Genomic DNA, 20,791 nt, shown 5'->3' with positions numbered 1-20,791 from the left:
AGCCATATGAAAAATTGCTCTAAGTCATTAATTATTAGAGAAATGCAAATTAAAGCTTCTCTGAGGTACCATCTCATACCTCTCAGTCTGGCCAATATGACCAGAAAGGATAATGATCATTGTTGGAAGGGTTGTGGGAAATCTGGGACACTATTAACATTGTTGGTGGAGTTGTGAACTCATCCAACTTTTCTGGTGAACTCATCCAACTTTTCTGGAGAGATATATGCCCAAAGGGCAAAAATGTGCATACCCTTTGATCCAGCAATACCACTACTGGGTCTTTACCCTGAAGAGATGATGAAAAAGAATAAAAACATCACTTGTACAAAAATATTCATAGCAGCACTGTTTGTGGTGGCAAAGAATTGGAAATCAAGTAAATGTCCTTCAGTTGGGGAATGGCTTAGCAAACTGTGGTATAAGTATGTCATGGAACATTATTGTTCTATTATAAACCAGGAGGGATGGGATTTCAGGGAAGCCTGGAGGGATTTGCATGAACTGATGCTGAGTGAGATGAGCAGAACCAGAAAAACACTGTACACCCTAACAGCAACAGGGGAGTGATGCTCAACCTTGACGGACTCACTCATTCCATCAGTGCAACAATCGGGAACAATTTTTGGCTGTCTGCAAAGGAGAATGCCATGTGTATCCAGATAAAGAGCCATGGAATTTGAACAAAGTTCAAGAACTATTTCCTTTAATTCAGGAAAAAACCCAGATATCTTATTGTCTGAGCTTGTATCTTGTTACCTCTTAGACTTCTTGTCTCTTCCTTCAGGATATGATTTCTCTGTCATTATATTCAATTTGGATCAGTGTACAACATGGAAACAAAGTAAAGACTGACAGATTGCTTTCCGTGGCGGGGGGAAGTAAGATTGTGGGGGGAAATTGTAAAACTCAACTAATATCTTTAAGAAAAGAAAAAAGAAAAGTAGACTACATTTTTATTTTACTTTGTTTGATCCTTGTCATAAATTTGGCAAGATTTAAGTACAGTGATCCAAAGGGAAAAGTTCAGATAGTTATTCAATGTTTAATTTTTAATGCTTTCAAATAATAATCCAAAGTTAAGGCGTTGAGACTACCAAAAAAAATGCCACAGCATTTTTTAGGGCCATTTTTTTTTTTTTAGGTTTTTGCAAGGCAAATGGGGTTAAGTGGCTTGCCCAAGGCCACACAGCTAGGTAATTATTAAGTGTCTGAGACTGGATTTGAACCCAGGTACTCCTGACTCCAGGGCCGGTGCTCTATCCACTACACCACCTAGCCGCCCCTAGACCCTCTCCTTCTGCAGAAGAGGAAGGAGGGGCATTCTCATCTCCCTTTCAGGAGTAGTCTTGCTCATAATACAAAAGTTGTTTCTGAAACTCATCCTTCATTGATATGCCAAACTCTAACCAAATACTATGTGATAATTTTCCATCACCTGGAGCCTGAGGATCACATTTCTTATATTGTGTTTAACTTTAAAGTAATATAGACCAGGGTGGCTAGGTGGGGCAGTGGATAGAGCACCGGCCCTGGAGTCAGGAATACCTGAGTTCAAACCCAACCTCAGACACTTAATAATTACCTAGCTGTGTGGCCTTCGGCAAGCCACTTAGCCCCATTGCCCTGCAAAAATCTAGGGGGAAAAAAGTAATATAGACCAAAACATAGGAAAAGTTTACATAGCACAGAGAATTTGTCTAGAAAAAGATATAGGGGAAAAAAAAGCATAAAAAATGTAAAAATGTTCAGGTTGATGTCCTTTTAATTTCACTGCTTTTTGCCCCATTACTGTCCTCAAAAATTCTCAAGTGATTTTCAGTCACATGGGATATGCTTCTTAGAGAAAAACAACAAATTTTGACTTTACTAGTCAAAAGCATGAAACATAAAAATAGCATTGGGAGGACACCATCAAATCTAAACCATATCTGAATAAAACTCTCATAACTCCCATGATAAGAGAGTACATATTTCCTTTACTTAAAAGATTTATAGTTAAGGTTATATATATATTATCACGGGATGCTTATTCCACTTTTAGTTAGCTCTCGTTATTTGTAAGTTTGGTTTTTTTTTTAGCTCACCTAAATCTTCTTCTCCATGACTTCTTCTATTATTTCAAGTTCTGCAGAACTTGTCTCAAGTCAAGCAGAACAAGGCTTATTTCCTTTCCATATTGTACTCTTTCAGATAATTGAAGAAATTATTAAGTCTTAGGGTCATGTCTCTAGTTTCCCATGACTTTTTACCCCACAAGCTTTCAGAGATCACTGATGGTAAGCTCAGTCATCATATTTGTCCATTTTTTTCAATGCTCTAGGCTTCATGTGGTTTGTCTGGCCCCAGTCATTTATTTATTTATTCATTCATTCATTCATTTATTTATTTAGGGCCAAATTATTTACATTTAACTTGGTTAAAGGACCCCTTTACTATCTCCCTCTTTATCTTCAGTTTCAGTGTCCTATTTTTGTTCTGTCTTTTAAAGTCCAAAGATAATTCTCTTTGTCAGGGGAGAAAAGATTTCAGCAGCTTTTTCTTCTCTGTGTTCTTTTAATACCATCCCTTACATCCTGAGCAGGAATCTTATCTCTTTTTTGATAATATTGTTTTCCTCAGTAGTTTTTGAAAGCTCTTAATTTTCTTTGCCAGCCTCAGTTTATTCTCCAGATTGGCAATCCTCCAGATTGGCAATTCCCCCTTGGACCCTGCCATGCTTTTGTTTATTCTCTATTATTAGCATTTGTTTTCTATACATATATTTTAAAACTAAGTTATAAAATAAAATCTAAGTGGTTGCTAAATTCATTGTACCTCTTTATCTGACTCTATACTAAGATATCATTCTTATTCTTCATTAGAATTGTTTTTCCTTTTATCTTTAGGATTTAATTCCTAAAGAGCTTTCCATTTCTTTGAAGTTATTCCACTGTCAAATTTTAGGCTATCGATTCCTGTCCTATTTCTCTGAATTTTTTTAAAAACTATGTGCTCTTAAAAGCCTTTACCAAATTTCCCTTCTTCCTTACCATAAATTTTAAACTAAAATAAATACCTTTTGTTCTTTTCAATGTTCTCATCAATTCTTTCCCAGCAATTATTTCTTCCTTGCTGATGAGAATCCAGTCTGAACAATTTTTCTTCTTGGTTTTTCCATCTTCAAGGTCAAAGGTCTTTTCATACTATTGCCACATTTTAATTTATAGTACATTAAATATTGATAGATATAACCCATTTAAACAAAAACTCCTTGGGGGATCTTTTAAAAGTGTAAGGTGGTTTTAAGACTAAAAGGTTTAAGAACTTCTGGATTTATTGAATGTTTTCTTATGTTCAAAACAGTTAATGTGAAAATAAGATATGTAAGAGAGAAGAAAGAAAGAAAAAGAATTTTTATCTCTTTTTAAGAACTTCAGGAGAACTGAGAAATGAGGGTGTTTAAAAATCATGAAACTATCTGTAAAGTGGCAGGGCAGGTGGATTATCTAAAGACGTAAAGGATTCCATAATCAACTATAGATTTGACTTAGGTGACCTCTGAGAAAAGTGCAAATTATTAAATTCATTCTTCTTTAAACCACAATTTAATTTCTTATTGTGTCTACTTTTGCCCATAGTTTGACCTTACATGTTATATATCACATATGATTTAAGACTGGTTTCCCTAAAAAAGACTTTATTTTGGTTAAGTTTTTTTGTCTTACCTTCCCCTCCCTTTTTTTTTATCCTTTATCCTTGTCTTCCTTTTATGGCTCAATAGGTTTTGAAGTTGAAAAAGGCTATGTTAAACTCTTTTAGGAAATAATAGTTTAAGAAGTTCAGGCAAAGAGAATATAGAGAATAAATTAGAAAGTTATCCTCCTGAAGGAAATTTCTTATACTACGAGAAGAATTTATTAGCATGAATGAGGATATTTAGATTACTGTTATTGTTTAGCATCATCAAAGCATCTGAGTTCTCTAATTGAAAGGATGAGTCAGGAATATACAAATGTTCATTATCTCTTCATATTAAGAAGAGGTAGACATATATTATCTGCTGTTTTGTACTGGAATAAATTGCTCTCTTGCTTGTATCTATTTGTATAATTTTCCTATAATTACTTTATTTGATCCTTCCAAGGCTATTAGATACATAGAAAGGTACATTATACATGGAAAAGCTTTCTATAGATGTTTAGCAAAGTACCTTAGTAATATATTTGATGCCATTCTTATAGAAAAAAAATGTGTTGGTTAAACCATAGAGGGATTTGAAACTGGGTTGATGCCTCGGAAATGTCAGCTTGAAAGTCAGTCTCTAGTGCAGTGCTTCAGGGATCTGCTGACCATGTACTATTTTAACATTTTTATCAGTGACATAACAGGATTATCAAATTTATATAAGACACAAAACTGAGAGAACAGTTAACACAGTGAAAGACAGTCAAGATCCAGAAAAGATCTTGACAGAGTAAAACATTGGGTTGAATTGAATAATATAATATTTATTTAAGATTAGTGTAAAGCATTACACTTGGACCAAAAAATTGACAAAAAAGGTATTGTTAGAGGGAAGAATTTGGGTGGAATGCCAAGTCAGTAAGGGGGCAGCTAAATGGCAAATCCGTGGACCTGGAATCAGAAGATCTGGAAGTACTGAGTTCAAATCCAACCTTAGTCACTAACCATGCAATCCTAGGTAAGTCACTTTACTCTGGTTGTTTCAATTTCTTCATCTGTAAAATGAGCTGCAGAAGACAATAATAAACCACTTAAGTATCTTTGCCCCCCCCCCCAAAAAAAAGAACCCAAGTGGGATCATGAAGAGCTGGACACAACAACAAACTTAGTGAGTCATTGTGATATGCCAGCTAGCCAATCAATCTCAGTCAAAATAAAAAGCTAATATGATCTTGGGCTGCATAAAAAGAGATATATAACTTCCAAAAATAAGATCATTCTCTTGTAGAAAGATGCATGGATATGTGGGTGCTTAGTTAGATGGACAGGCAGATAACTGTAGAGTAACATTTATTAGGTACATAACACAGGTCAGGCACTGTGCTTAGTACTGAAGATACAAAATCGAGATGGTCCCTAGACTCTTAATAGGGGGAGACAGCATAAAACAGAAGCTAGTAAGGTAGGAGTGGGAGTGGTTAGAGGGATACATAAGCAAGGACCAAGCAGCCAGTTAGGAGGTGGAACAAGCCAAGGTAGTGCAGAAACAGCATGCCAGAGGACTGGTCTGTCTTTTGGGGACTATGTCTGGAGTACTAACCAGTTTGGGAGGGACATTGATAATCCAGAATCCATTCAGCGGGGATTTCCTCTGCTTTTAATTCATGTCATACAAGGATTTGTTTAAGAAATTGGAGGTTTTTAGCTGGGAAAAACAAAAGACTTGGGAGGGTGGGAAAGGAGGAAAGAGCCCAAACATCTGCCCAAAGGGATGTTATGTGGAAGATTTGTTCTTTCTGACCCCAGAAAACATAGGAAGAATTAAGTGAAGTTGCAAAGAAGAAAATTTAGTTTTGATAGCAAGAAAAACATCCTCATAATTAGAATTATGTATAGATAAAATGGAATGCCTCAGGAGAGAATAGATCTCTTTGCTTCCCCCCCCCCCCCCCATACACACCTTGGAGGACTCAGGAACCATTCATTTATCTTACAGTGGGGATTTGGGGGAAGGGGGATTTCTTAGGACTAGTTGCTACTGACTTCCTTCCAATGTTGAGATTTTGTGATATGAAATACATAATAAGACTTCAATGAATTGAAATCTACTTACCTAGAAACTATAGCAAAATTTCCTTCCTTCCTCCATCTCCCCCACACCCCAACCCCTTCATGCTTGAGTTTTAGGAGTAGAAAATCATGAGAATCAGGAAATGTAGTGAAAAATCCAGTAAAACAAGCAGCCTTTGAGACAGCAAAGGCCCCAGGCTCAGTCATCAGGGTGATTCCTCTATACTGATGCTGTTATTGGCAAATGATCTCAAGTTGCTGCCATCTATTTCCCAAAATTGTTTTCAGACTTCCTCTTGGCAGTAGCCCTAAGATGAACACAAGAGGATGTAGATACTCCTAACATTAGCACCATCTCCTCTCTGTGTTGACTATCCTGGACAATTCTGTTATGCTGTTTCTTGTCTCTTATGTTTCTTAAAGCTCACTTGGTCCTCACTACAAACTTTCTGGGTCAATAGGGAAGGTGCTCTCAGGGATCAATAGTTATTTCTTCTTATTGGCTCCAGTTGTTATTATCTCCAGTTTATTACAGATAAGGAACCTGAGCTATGCAGCAGTTATGTGACTTACTTGGGATGATCTAGTTTATAAGTATCTAAGGCTGGATTTGAACCCAGCTTTCCTGACTCTAGGCCCAGAGCCCATGAATTGATAACCCTAATTGGACTAGATGCCCTGTGAGGTTCCTTGTAGCTCTGGATCTATACTAGCTTTTGATCGTGCATCTTTGTTTCTTTGACTGTCTGCTTCCTCTCCATCATGTGCAAGGTACAATGTGTGCACTGTGAACCAGGGTCCTGTAGCATAAAGTCTTCTGTTACATACAATAGCCTTCTCTAAATGCCCAATTTACTATTGATAAGGAGAGAACCAGCCCAGAAGATATAGAAATGGAAGTTAATTTCAACATAAATTTCAGTAAAAAGGAGATATTAGTAAATATTTAACAATCAGCTCACAAGCAGGGATGGGAATAAGACTTTGAAGATGGAGAAGTACTCAGACAAGTTTTTGTGACACATCTTTAATTTTAATCTATATTGTTAATATTTTTCCATTACTTTAAGTCTAGATAATCAACAAAGCAATACATTAAGTAAATAAATGTGTAATAGTAAAATAAGGTAAAATAAATTTGTAGCACTTGACTCTTTCTGAGATGCTCATACTGGAAATTTAACAACTGGCTGTCAAAATTGAATGTGAGCAGACTCTAACACAAATATGTGTGTGATTGTGTGTATTCATATCCATAAAGACTACTCAATATCAAGGGTTCTCTTAAAAAGAGCTAATCTTTTTTTGATTGTACCCTCAAAACAGTTATTGGAATATACAGTCTCTTGTCACCTGTGAACCTGATGAAGTCAACTGTTAACCCTGAGAGAGCACCCTGGCTTTTATTTTTAGCAAATGAACATGTCTCTAGGCTCTTGAAGACTATTTGGATAAAACATGTATTTTTCTGAAATCCATGCAAGAGCTGGGTAAAAACTGACCCTCGCCCAGCTCAAACTCCCCTCTGCAACCCTGAGTGCTCAGCATCTTAACAGTTTCCAATGCCTGGGACATTGAAATTCACTTGCTCAAAGCAGAGAAATAAACCTCCAATGAATACATGTACATGCATGTATGTACTCTTACACACATACACACATGTGAACTCCTTGGAACATGTGCTGGTAATGATTCCTTCTCCCATACCTTGTATTAAATCCGACATTTCACCTTGCCCTCATTAATTGTACACACCCTAATTTTTCTTCAGAAACAAAGATTAAAAAAAATAGATCCCCAATTTTCCCAGAATTCCCCCACTTGCAAGATTTCTGGGTTACCCTCTGTAATTTGTTACCCTTGAACTTGGTGTTGGGTTTAGTTTTTTTCTGTCCAAGTTCAAAGCAGAGCTTAAATGATTTCAATTTGGGTTTAGGAAATCATCTACTGAGCAGACTGACCTATTTCAAAGGTATTTTAGAGATGTTCTTACCCCTTTCACATGTGACTCTGAGGCAGAGTCAGTCTAGTCTTGTGTGTGTGTGTGTGTGTGTGTGTGTGTGTGTGTGTGTGTGTGTGTGTGTGTACTTCAAGGAGATAGGAATAACTGGGGTACTCCCTGTAATCTTTCAGGGAAATGTCTACTGACTCACTTTCATGTTTGAGGATAAATTTTTCTAGGTATATAAATCCTTAATTAATCTAATGCTCTTGAAATAGTTCTCTAGTTAACAAAATAGGTTGAAGACTTAAATCTTGAAGAGGTCATTTTACCCATCCCCTGTATTTTACAGATAAAGCATTTAATTGAAAATCAGCCTCCCTCTACCTACCCTTCATGCGTGCGTGCACACACATACACACACACACACACACACATACACACACACACATACACACTCTATCACTGACATGATTTTTATTTGCATCCTTCTCCCCCCAAGAGCAACAGTGAATTCTTTTGATCATTTAAATAAATCAAAACAATAATCTTACATCTCCAATCACTTTTTAAATATCTCCAACTACATGTCTAGTAGACATCTTAAATTCACCATGTCTAAAACAGAACTTATCTTTCTCTCTAAACTTTCCCCACCTCGTACCTTCCCTATTACTGTAGAACACTTGTATCAAATTCAACCATGTTGACTTAGAAAATCACAAATTAACATTACCTATGTTGGTGGTGCAGTGGATAGTGCACTGGCCTTGGATTCTGGAGGATAGGAGTTTGAATCCAGCTTCAGACACTTGACTCTTACTAACTTACTAGCGTGACCTTGGGTAAGTCACTTAATCCTGATAGTCTCACATCCAGGGACATATCCAGTTGTCCTGATTTCATGTCTGACCACTGAACCCAGATGACTCTGGAGGAGAAAGTAAGGCTGGTGACTTAGCACAGTACCCCCTAACTCAAATCCATTTCATGTACTTGTCATGGCACTACCTCCCTGATGTCATGGCCTTCTTTGAAAAATGAAAGACAAATATTTTGTTAAATATTTCTCTGTTACATTTTAATTTATTTTGGGCAGTACCACTTGGAACAAAAGTTTGGCTTCTCTGCTGTAGAGGGTATCATCATTCTCTCAGTGGTTAGACTTTTTACTCTAGGTGTCATAGTGACTTATCATTCTTCCCCCCCCTTTCCACCCCATCCTCTCTATTGCCAAGGAACTTGGCAATTATTATTTGTAATATCTCTAATATATTCCCTTTCCCCCTCTGAAACTGCCACCAACCTAGTATGGATGCTCATCACTACCCATCTCAACTATTATAGCTTGCTGGTGATCTGCCAACCTCAAGTTGCTCCTCATTCCAACCCAGCCTCTATTAAGCTACCAAAATGATTTTCCTAAAGTACAGGTCCAATTATGTGGCCCCCCCCCCCCAAGAAATTCCAGTGATTCCCTATTGTCAATAGAATCAAGCACAAAATCCTCTGGTATTCAAAACCATTGATAACCTGACCCCCCCCCCCCAACCTGCTTTTATCTTATTCTTTACCGCATGTGATTCATCCAGTCACATGAGTCTTCTTGTTATTCCATGAGCAATAATCGAGGCAATATCTCTGACTCTATTATACTTGAAATGCTTTACCTCCTTGCTGGCCTTTTTCAAGTTCTAACTAAAATTCCATCTTTCTGTAGGAAGTGTTGGTTTCCCAGCCTCTTTTAAGTCTGGTGTCTTTCTTTTTTATTTTCTTTTTATCTTATATATGATTTGTTTGCTTGTTGTCTTCCCCATTTAATAGTGAGCTTCTTGAGGGCAGAGGCTGCCTTTTGCCTCTTTTTATATCCCTTGCCCACTCCTAGTTTTCTTCTTGGAACATAGTGAGAGCTGAACTGCTTATTTATATATATATATATAAAATTTGTGTGTGTGTGTGTGTGTGTGTGTGTGTGTGTGTGTGTGTTCTTATCCTGGATTTTTAGCTTTATTAATGACTTTTGTCATCACTCCAAAGGTTAGTGTTGACCTAATGGAGAAGAAAGAAATTGAAAGTTCAAGATTAACAAATCATTGATTATAACTATAGATTAAAAGAAACCTTCAATTTAAAGGATTTTGCTGTCTGATTTTGTTCTAGTATGGCAACCTAAAGAGGCAACCCAAGGGGTACTACTTAATAGCACCCTAAATTTCATTATGCTTTAAATGTAACTAATTTCAAAATGAGCTAGACTTTGTTCAGTTCAACAAATATTTGTCAAAATTAGGAGACTGGTGAATGAAGTGTAATAATGACCTATAAGCTTGTTAGTTAAATCAACTTCTGTTAGGTCTGACTGAAAATCAGAGACCTAGAGTTCATACTACTTTACAAAATTCTAAACCTCTTCTGAGGCCAGAATTATAAAGAAGTCTTTTTTTAAGAAAGATTTTATTTATTTTGAGTTTTACAATTTTTCCCCTGTTCTTGCTTCCCTCCCCCCACCCCCACAGAAGGCAATCTGTTAGTCTTTACGTAGGTTCCATGTTATACATTGATCTCAGTTGAATGTGATGACAGAGAAATCATATCCTTAAGGAAGAAAAATAAAGTATGAGATAGTAAAATTACATAATAATTTAACGTTTTTTTTCTAATTTGATGGTAATAGTCTTTGGTCTTTGTTCAAAGTCCATAATTCTTTCTTTGGATACAGATGGTATCCTCCAATGCAGATAGCCCAAAATTGTCCCTGGTTGTTGCACTAAAGGGATGAGCATGTCCATCAAGGTTTATCATCACCCCCATGTTTCTGTTAGGGTGTACAATATTTTTCTGGTTCTGCTCATCTCACTCAGCTTCAGTTCATGCAAATCTTTCCAGCCTTCCCTGAATTCCCATCCCTCCTGGTTTCTAATAGAACAGTAGTGTTCCATGACATACATATACCACAGTTTGTTAAGCCATTCCCTAATTGAAGGACATTCACTTAATTTCCAATTCTTTGCCACCACAAACAGGGCTGCTACAAATACTTTTGTATAAGTGATGTTTTTACCCTTTTTCATCATCTCTTCAGAGTATAGACCCAGTAGCGATATTGCTGGGTCAAAGGCTATGCACATTTAAAAAGAAGTCTTGAATAGACTCTCAGGTTACATCTCTTCTTATTGGGCTACATTTGATGGCTTAAATGAGGATTAAATGACTGTCAAATCCTTTTATCTGTTCCACTGACTACAGACAAATAATTGAAACTCGATTTTTTGAGGGAAGCCAAAAACCTTAAGTGCTATTTTAAATTGTATATGTAGATAGCAGCTTCTTTCCACCCAATCCTTATACTTTTCTACAACTTACTTATTTTCTTTTGAAATTTAAATTTGAAAGATTTCATTTGAATCTATGCCTTTGTCATATGTCTGCTTAATTTTTGTTGGGGCTTTGGTAGCTTGAGTGCACTAAAATTATTCACTTTCATACCTGAAAAACATAGAGGGTTTCAAAACTAATAAACAGTGATAAAATCCAATGACTAGTGTTTCTGAATCAGAAAGTACAACTCTTTAATTATGATTTTTCTTTTTAAAAGGCAAGGGGTATAATTTTTTTTTTGGCAAGGCAATGGAGTTAATGACTTGCCCCCAAGGTCACACAGCTAGGTATCTGAGGTCAGTTTTGAACTCAGGTCCTCCTGCATCAGGACTGGTGGTCTATTCAGAGACACCTAGCTGCCCTGAGGGTATAAATTTTTAAATGTTTATCTTTAAATGACCTGTTCTTAGGAGCTTAGTTAACAGAGTTCCATTATATATTGTATTCTATAAAGGGTAGCCATTTTCTTTTTTTTTTCCTTTATAAGTTAAATTTTTTGTGTCAAATTAAAAAAACACAATAAAATTCTCTTTTTTTCCTCCTCATAATTGGAGGGGGGAGAAAGAAAATAAAATCCTTTTAACAAATATACATAATCAAGCAAACAAGGTCCTGCCTTGTCCACAAAATTTATCTCATTCTACCCTGCTTCTTACCTCTTCTGAGGTGATAAATAATATGCTTCATCAGTTTTCATTTTTAAATTTTTTAATTAACATAAAATTTCAAGGACATTCATTTTCTCACATTTCATAATATGATTTTTGGACAAAACCTCAAACTAGTTTAAGATTAGAATAATATACATGACATAAATTTGAGTACTTGTGGCTCAAAATGCTATTATTCCTATTATAAAAAGCATTTCCTTTTTTGAAAACTATAAAATTAAGAAATAGTCTGCTTTTTCACATTTTGGTTTTTTTCTACTAGTAATATTAATATTTTTTCTAGTTTTTCTCCCTAAACCTGAATGCTCTTAATTAGTATGATTTTATTTTTCCCTTTCTGCTTTATAGGGTGATATTAGGTTTGTCTGTTTTTCTTTCCTCCTTATTATTTACTGGATTTTTTTGAAAACATTAATTCACTATTTCCTTGATAATCCTCTCAATTTTTTAAAAATAATTTTTCAGAGTTGTTATTTCACTATTAATGAATAAAACAGTAAAAAGAGTTACATTTCAACATAAAGCTCTATTTTAATATTTAATCAAATTATTTATTTTTTATAAATAATAATAGAAAAGTGAGTTATATTTTTTTTAAAAAACTCCTTTAATGAAGAACTCATTGCCAAAGGAATTATATTCTCTCCCCTTGAATTTGAAAGATAGTCATCAACATATATCTATTTTTGAAATTCAGTTAATGTGAGCAGTTATATTTGATTTTGCTTCTTTGTACTCACAGGTTATTCTTTCTAAAAGGATGAAAGCAGGCTAATTATTAGCTAGTAATATGATCAAATTACTAAGCACTTCAAGGGTGCCTAGTTCTATTTCAGTTCTTAGCCCAATGTACATTTAATGATATCACTGCTAAAAGCACTTACTTTTTCATAATATGTTATGAAAACTCTTAAAAGAACCTGAATGATAAAGAACCCATTATCCTTATTTTAATGTGTTTAACCTTTAGTTTCATTTATAACAGACTAAAAATTAGCAATAGAATTGTATACCTCTCTTTGCCATTGTGCCGAATTTGAGATGTGTGTGAGCCCACTGGTTGGCAGAGTTTAAAGAACTATGTTAATTACAGATGGAAAAGCTGTTTTAGAGAATTCAGAAAGAGAATTTAGGAGTGGAACATATCAGGTATATAGCATTACACTGTAGATTTGGCCAGTAGACCTAGGAAATATGTCGGCAACTTGAAATTTCTCATTAAAACAAAAATCATTGTAATTATAGCATGTTATTTTTGAATTGAGGGTAATTTAAAATCTACTTTGGAACCCTAAGACTTTTTTTCAGTGTATCCATTTAAGAAACATCATTAATATACCACCAGAAAATCTCTTTAGTTGCATATATATATTATAAGAACTCTCAAACATCACAATTATCTGCAGGAAAAACTTTATTTAACATATGTACCCCCCAACTCCAGAGTTCTAGTTGTTTCTGTTTTCTAGTCAATATTAGTCTATTTTTAGTCAATGAAGTTTTCAAATACTGTCAAAATGAAGACTGTGGAAAATAACATGGAACTTTTTCTTGCAAGATGACTGGTTTTCAGATTACTTGCTGTCATGGGGAGGGAGGTAGAAAATTGTGGAAATCAGAAGCTTACAAAAAGATGAATGTTGAGATCTTTTTTGTATATAATTGAAAAAATAAAATAACATTTAAAAAATAAAGCTATTGCCTACAGTGGGGGGGGGGGGAAGATTACTAGTTTAAATTTGAACCAAATAGCTTGAGGACATTACTCTCTAGTACTCTATGACCAGTGATTATAAACCTTTTTAGAAGTTAGGTGTCTGCTCTGCTTTGTTCTCCTCAATATGAGCTACTTGGGGTAATCATGAGAGAAACCACTCACAAAATGGGCCCTAAAAACACCTATCTGTACAGATAGTGCTGCTAATATAGGTCTACTGCTTGTGAGAATCATTGAGTATTATGTAATAATGAGGAAGCTTTAGACAGATTGTTACTTTACATTTGTTTCCTGAATAAGGTTGTGATCCTTTAGTCCAACTCCGCAAAAGCCTTTTACTCCCAACACAAACAGTAAATGTTGTATTTTAATATTTGTTATTCATTGTTTCAGCGTGTCAGATCCTTTGTGACCCCCAGTTCTTGGCAGATATTGGCAGATACTGGTAATGGAGTGATTTGCCATTTCCTTCTCATTCATTTTATAAGATGAGGAAACTGAGGAAAATAGACTTGAGTGACTTGCCCAATATCACACAGTAAATGTTTGAGGCCAGATTTGAACTCAGAAAAATGAGTTTCTGACCCCAAGTCCAGCATCTATTCACTGAACCTCATACCTGCTCATTTCAATATATTTGGGATTCATGAGCAGCTTATTGATTTCTTTTTTAGAAAATATTTTATTTTTCTAGTTAAATGAAAAGCAATTTTTAATTTTTGGTTTTTAAAATTTTTTAAAGTATGCTTCAGTTTGCATTGGGAATCCATCTTTTTCTGGAAGTGGATAGCATTTTTCATTATAAGGTCTTAGGAATTTCATTGTATTGCTGAGAATAGCTAAGTCATTCATGGTTGATTCCCGTCCCATATTGCTGTTCTGTGTATGTATATTGTTCTCTTGGTTCTGTTCATTTCACTATGCAGCAAGTATAAGTTTTTCCATATCTTGCTTATCATTTCTTATAGACAGTAGTATTCTATCATAAGCCACACCCTGTTCAGCCATTGCTGGGCATCTTCTCTCAATTTCCAGTTCTTTGCAAACATGAAAAGAACTGCTTGAATTATTTTGTAGCTATATATTCATTTTTTCCTCTTTTTAAATAACTTTGGGACATAGACCTAGTAATGATATTGCCAGTTCAAAGGATGTATACAGTTTTATAGCCCTTTGGGCATAATTCCAAATTGCTTTCCAAAATGAATGAACCAACAAGGCTTCCAAATTTCCCATATCCAGTTAAACATTTATTTTCCTTTTCTGTCATATTAGCTGATCTATAGGTGTAGCTTAGAGTTTTTAATTTGCATTTCTCTAATTAATATTGATTTCTAGCATTTTTCAATTCTTCCAAGGTGGTATGATCTAAAGAGAGGTCTAATTGCAATTCTCTGATTGACCTCAAGCATTCTTTTCTCCCTGGAACTACAAACCAGGACCCTTTAGGGGCAATGCACAAGAATCTTAATACCTACTACCAATAGAGGGATTCCTATGATCTCCTTTGTACCAATTGTCTAACCACCTAATGCTTTTGTGGGTTGAGTGCTCCAGAAGATGCCACCACTGATTCAGCAATACCCAAGTCCAGCTGCTGGCTTGCCAAGTCAAGGCCTGCCCATGTGCCTCACTGACAAATCTTTTCTGCCAACCTTTTAAGTTGTTTTGGTCTAGTAAACTGTTTCTCTTCATCCTTTTGTTATTTTTGCCAGTAAAGATTTTATTTTGAGGTTGTTTGTTAAAGTTGTTTGGAAAGGAATTTAAGAGAACTCAGATATCTTGATTCTTTGAAGAACCCTTACATTTTTATTTCTGATAGTGACTCTCTGACCACAATTGGCATTTCCATCAGAAATCAATAAGTATTTGTCAGTGAAACACTGAATAGGATGTGACATCTGCATTGAGACTGTACCCTCGGGACCATCAGACTTATAGCTGAAGCATCCCTTTTGTGTTTTTTTCTTTATGCTCCTTGCAAACAGGGATTGCCTTGTTTTTGTACTTGTGCTAAAACACAATAGGTAACTAAATTTATTTATTATAATTATTTAAATTTATTATACTTACTCATTTTCTGTGAGTGTGAAATGCACAGGATGAGTAAATATTGGATGACTCATTACATATATCAGATCTTATTATCTTTCGCTAAAACCATACTCCTTTTCCAGAATTCCTTATTTATGTGGAAGGTACCACCAACTAAGTCTTCCATTTTCCCTTTGATTATATTTTACTTCTCACCCCAACTAAAACTTTTTTCATCAAAGTTACCAAGGATCTTTGCCCAGTTGCCTAATTTAGTAACTTTTTTTGTCTGTCCACATAATACTTGTCCTCTTTGCCTTTTAGATTGTCGACTTTTCTTTCCTCTTAAGTTCTTACATTTTTATCTGAGCTCCTAAAATTTATTTGCTTCACCTATAAAACTTTCATACCTAAAACTTAAGAAATTAAAAACAGAATTTTCTAACTTTAAAAAATCTTAGAACTGAAGGACTTTTAGTAGATTCTGAATACATTTGGTAAAAAATATAAAAATAACATCTTTGTATTAGTTTGTAAGACCAATTGATTGACATCACAAAAGATGGAAATTTATTAATCAAATTTAATTGCAGAATTGGTGAATGACATTGAAAAATGAGTATTATGATTTCGTAAGTACAGCCAATGATGAACTTCTTCCATTTGGATCTTTGTAAGGTAACATTTTTTAGCTGTGCTCACCATTAAAGCCAAGTATGAAAATAAACCGAACTTAGAATTAGACATTGAAATTACTGTATTAAAAATATTAAATAATATTTTCAAAAATAATAAAACATTCATTCCATTCATTAAAGTATTATTAACAGGATTTTAGCATGAATAAAAGTATTTTAAACTATTAATTTTTAAAAAAGCATTTTTAATGTAATGCTTCATTTTTGCCATTCTTTTAATTTCTATTTTTTGTATATGGTTTTTAGTGTCCATAATTATTAGTATAATTATGTATATGTAAATTATCAATAATAGACATTTATTAAGTACATTATTCAATTTTTTCCCTGTAGGAGTACATGATCAACAAAAGAGAGAGATAACCGTACAAGATTCAGGATAGAGTAAGAGTTTCTCAATTCTTCTAAGAAACAGATATTTTCCCCAAAAAACTGTAGATGAAATATCATTATTAAAAAATCAACAGATTTTGCTTCCCCTAAAAAAAATCTTGACCTAATCCCTTTACAAATATGAAAACTCTTAATTGCCTAATTGAGTCCAAAATTATCACTAAATGATACAAGAATTAGATTCCTTGCCTTGTCCAAAATTATCACTAAATGATACTTCAAGAATTAGATTCCTTGCCTCTTCTGCATTGTCTAAGATATATAGTTCAGCTAAGTGAGGGAGCAATCCTCTTTTGAGGATTTGAGTATTTGTACTTAGAAAGTCAGGTATTGATGACATAAAACCTTGATTAAATGAGTTATGTCTCCTACCTTAACTGAGGAAACACAATCCAAATTATATTCATTCTAATTCTGGCAAAAAAAAAGCAACAACATAAATCTACAGCATTGTGTTTGACTTTGAATTTCGCAGGACTTAATGAGAGTAGGTGTTATGCTTTATAGATTTTAAATAAATTGAAATGCATCAGAGCAAAGGGCAAAAGATACAATATCCTCACATGAAATTCTGCTTCCCCTTTTTGGAATTAATGAAGGTAAAATAGTCTAATAGTCTAGCAAGAAAAATAAGGTGAATGGTTACAGTAATCCCTGCAACAACAACAAAAAAAAGCCCCAAAATTTAATTGCTATCTTTTGACTTTTCTATCACATTAATTTCCTTCTTCCTTCCAGTTATTCCTTTTGTTTTTAAACATTACCATTCCCTCCCACTATCATATACCGTTCATACCCTTTCCCAGAAAATAATATATTATATGGGCCCCTGGAATAATAATTTTAAAGATAAATAAAAAAGGAGGAGAAAATGAGTACAAATGGATCAGCACATCAAAAAAAAAATGAAAATATGTGCAATGAACAAAACTCAATGGAATAATCACCTCTGCACAGGATTTGGACTGGTGGGAATATCTTCTTATACTCTTCTCCACAGCCATTGCTCCTCATAAGTTCGCAATATTCACTTTTGGTTTTATTGTGATGATCTTTACATTTACATTGCTGTAGTCATTGTGTATATTGTTTCTGCTTTACTTCATTCTGTTTCAATTCAAATAGATCTTTCCATAATTCTGTATTCTTCAATTTATCAGTTTTTAACAACAAATGATATTTCATTACTTTTATCACAATTTTTTATTCATATCCCAATCTATAAGCTTCTATTTTGTTTCCATTCTTTACTATAATGAAATATGTGTACATATATGTGTGTGTATGTATGTATGTATGTATGTATGTATGTATAAAATTTTGGTTTTTGCAAGGCAGTGGGGTTAAAGTGACTTGTCCAAGGTTAAACAGCTAGGTAATTAAGTGTCTGAGACAGAATTTGAACTTGAGTCTTCTGACTCTACGGCTGGTGCTCTATCCACTGTACCACCTCACTGCCCCAGCCATAAATATTTTAATATAGATGGGGACTTTCTTAGCAATGACTTTCTTGGGGTATAAATCTAATAGTGTAATTCTGCTTAATTTTGATAAGGACATTTTTATTACTTTATTTACATAATTCCATATTGCTTTTTTTTAGGTTTTTGCAAGGCAAATGGGGTTAAGTGGCTTGCCCAAGGCCACACAGCTAGGTAATTATTAAGTGTCTGAGACCAGATTTGAACCCAGACGCTCCTGACTCCAGGGCTGGTGCTTTATCCACTGCGCCACCTAGCCACCCCCATATTGCTTTCTAAAGTGGATATATCAGTTCGTAGTTCCACTGGGAATTCTTTCCTATCTTCCCACAACTTGTTCAGCATCAAGTTATCTTTTGTTATCTTTTGTTATTTTTGCCAGTTTGCAGGGTTATGAGATGACCTCAGGGTTGTTTCAGTTTATATTGTTCTTATTATTAATCATTTGGACCATTTTTTTATGTGGATGCTATGTTTCAGGTAATTGAAATTAACTTTTATCTTAAACAAGAGATGGAGGCAATTACTTGTTTAAGAGCACATCTCCAACCTGTATTTTTAATGAAATTTCTTCCTATTTAAATTTGTATTAAAAAGATCACATATCCACTTGTGGTCTCTTGTGGAATATATTGAAAAATGACGATCTTTGGTTGATTTTTGCCACACTTCTTTCCAGTTTTCTCAGGAATTTGTATTAAATGGAGACTTATCTTTAAAATAATATATACTTTTCAGTTTTTGAATGCTAGTTTATTGAGCAACATTATTTTTTATTATTCCTTGTCTAGTTCTTCTTCATCAATCTTCCTCTGTACTTTTTAACCAGGACTTTTATCAGAAATAACTTTTGAAGACTTCTGCTTTATAATATAGTTTGAAGTCTAGAAGTGTTATTTCCTCTTTCTGTCTACCTAATTTCATAGTTTGCTTTGCTATTTTATATTTTTTTATCAGATTCTATCAAGTATCCCCTTGTTAATTTGATGTCATAGCAATAAAAGTATAAATTAGCTTTGATAGATCATAGCCCACTCATGAGTACTGACTTTTCTTCCAGTTATTTAAGTAATTGAGAGATCATATATTTTGAAAATATTCTATTGTCTAATCAAAGACAATTTTAAAAGACTTGTGATGGAAAGTACTATCTATATTCATAGAAGGAACTGTAGAGTGTAAATGAAGGCCAAAGCTTATTATTATCTTCAATTTTTAAAAGTTGTTTGATATGTTATTTTTTTTTTCTCTATAATGTTTTCTTCTGTTTGGATTTGATTCTTCTCTCACAATATGATGGGGAGGGCAGGGAGAGAGAGGAAAATAAGTTATAAAACTCCAAACCTTACAAAAAAAAGTGATTGGTAACAACTACCATTTTACATAGTTGGAAAAAACCAAATAAATAAAATGTATTTTAAAAAAGAAGAAAATATTCTATTGTCTGATTTTCCACAGCAGAGAAAACTATCATTAAAGTGGAAAAGTAGAAATTAACTTCTTGTAGCTATGTATTACAAATCTGGTGAAAAGTCCAGCTTTTTTTCCTTTCACAATTACTTATCAGAAGTCAAACACTAAGTATCTGTTGATTTGTTTCCAGCAGATAATTAGAAAACTGGAAATACCAACTACTGTACTAGAAGAGTCCCAGTTGTACTGGCACATGGCCAGAGGAGTATGCTCTATGACTTTTCCACTGGAAAATTCATTTTGTAGATCAACAAATGAAAACTGCAGAATTGTTGCTTTACCAGAAGCTAGAGGAGAATGAATGAAAGCAGCGAGTGCAGCTTGATCATATTAAGGGCATTGGGCCATCATTTGACTCTTTTATAATACTGAATTTTCAGGCATCCTTTGGGAAGTATAGTTTACTCTTTGACCTGATAACCTCCATTCTATAATTTGCACTGAAACTCATGATCATTGGTTAACTTTTCTGCTAAGAATTATGGAAGAAAATGGAAATTAAGGTCATTATCCTCATTGAATTCAGGCCAGTATTGCCATGTGCTTTGATTTTTAATTTGTTTTTAATTCCTGTCTCCCCCTCCCCACAATTTCAGCTGAAGGCTTACCCCAGGTTTATTACTTTGGGCCATGTGGGAAATACAATGCCATGGTACTGGAACTACTTGGCCCTAGCTTGGAGGATTTGTTTGACCTCTGTGACCGAACGTTTACTTTGAAGACTGTGTTAATGATAGCCATCCAGTTGGTAAGTAAAGACTGGTGATGGAATTTGCTATCTGATATAAGCCTTTCATGTGTTTGTGCATTTGTGTGTGTCAGGGGTTGCAGTAAGATGGCAGATGACACAGAACTGAGCCTTACCTTTGATTTCAAAGGGTTGAGCACACAACAACTGGCACATGCTTAGTGTATATGGACTCAACACTCCTCAGTAAGAGGTGAGGTTCAGCTCTGCCTCACCTGCCTATATTTCCCAACCAAAAATTTACAGATATTCCAGTAAATAAAAACAGTCTACATTTTGGGCACTATCCCATTCTTAAAAGTAAAACAAATAATTTAATGGAGGAGAGAGAGAGTATAATTCTTAAAATCATTCAGATGAAACTGATTTACTTATTGTTTAACTTTTAGAACTTTAGCACATAGTAATAGTTTTTCCATTTGGTTGACTATATGAAAAGACATGAGATTCAACATATTGACTAGCTATTGTAGGATCTGAAGCAGCATAAGGGAGATTCTACCTTTTCTTGCCCCCTTTC

At 34.5% G+C, this 20,791-nt stretch overlaps 1 protein-coding gene across 9 annotated transcripts in view; it reads left to right on the top strand.

Annotated features, from left to right (window-relative positions):
- CSNK1G1 (casein kinase 1 gamma 1) overlaps positions 1–20,791 on the top strand; it is a 248,682-nt gene that overhangs the window by 185,496 nt on the left and 42,395 nt on the right. For all 9 annotated transcript variants that reach the window (XM_074234377.1, XM_074234373.1, XM_074234375.1 and 6 more), the window contains one exon: positions 20,120–20,271. In XM_074234377.1, coding sequence (XP_074090478.1) covers positions 20,120–20,271 — 152 coding nt within the window. The remainder of the gene's footprint in view (positions 1–20,119; positions 20,272–20,791) is intronic.

Source organism: Macrotis lagotis, chromosome 4 (genome assembly GCF_037893015.1).
Source record: "Macrotis lagotis isolate mMagLag1 chromosome 4, bilby.v1.9.chrom.fasta, whole genome shotgun sequence".
Classification (NCBI taxonomy): Eukaryota; Metazoa; Chordata; class Mammalia; order Peramelemorphia; family Peramelidae; genus Macrotis; species Macrotis lagotis.
This window is presented reverse-complemented; position numbering and strand designations above follow the sequence as displayed.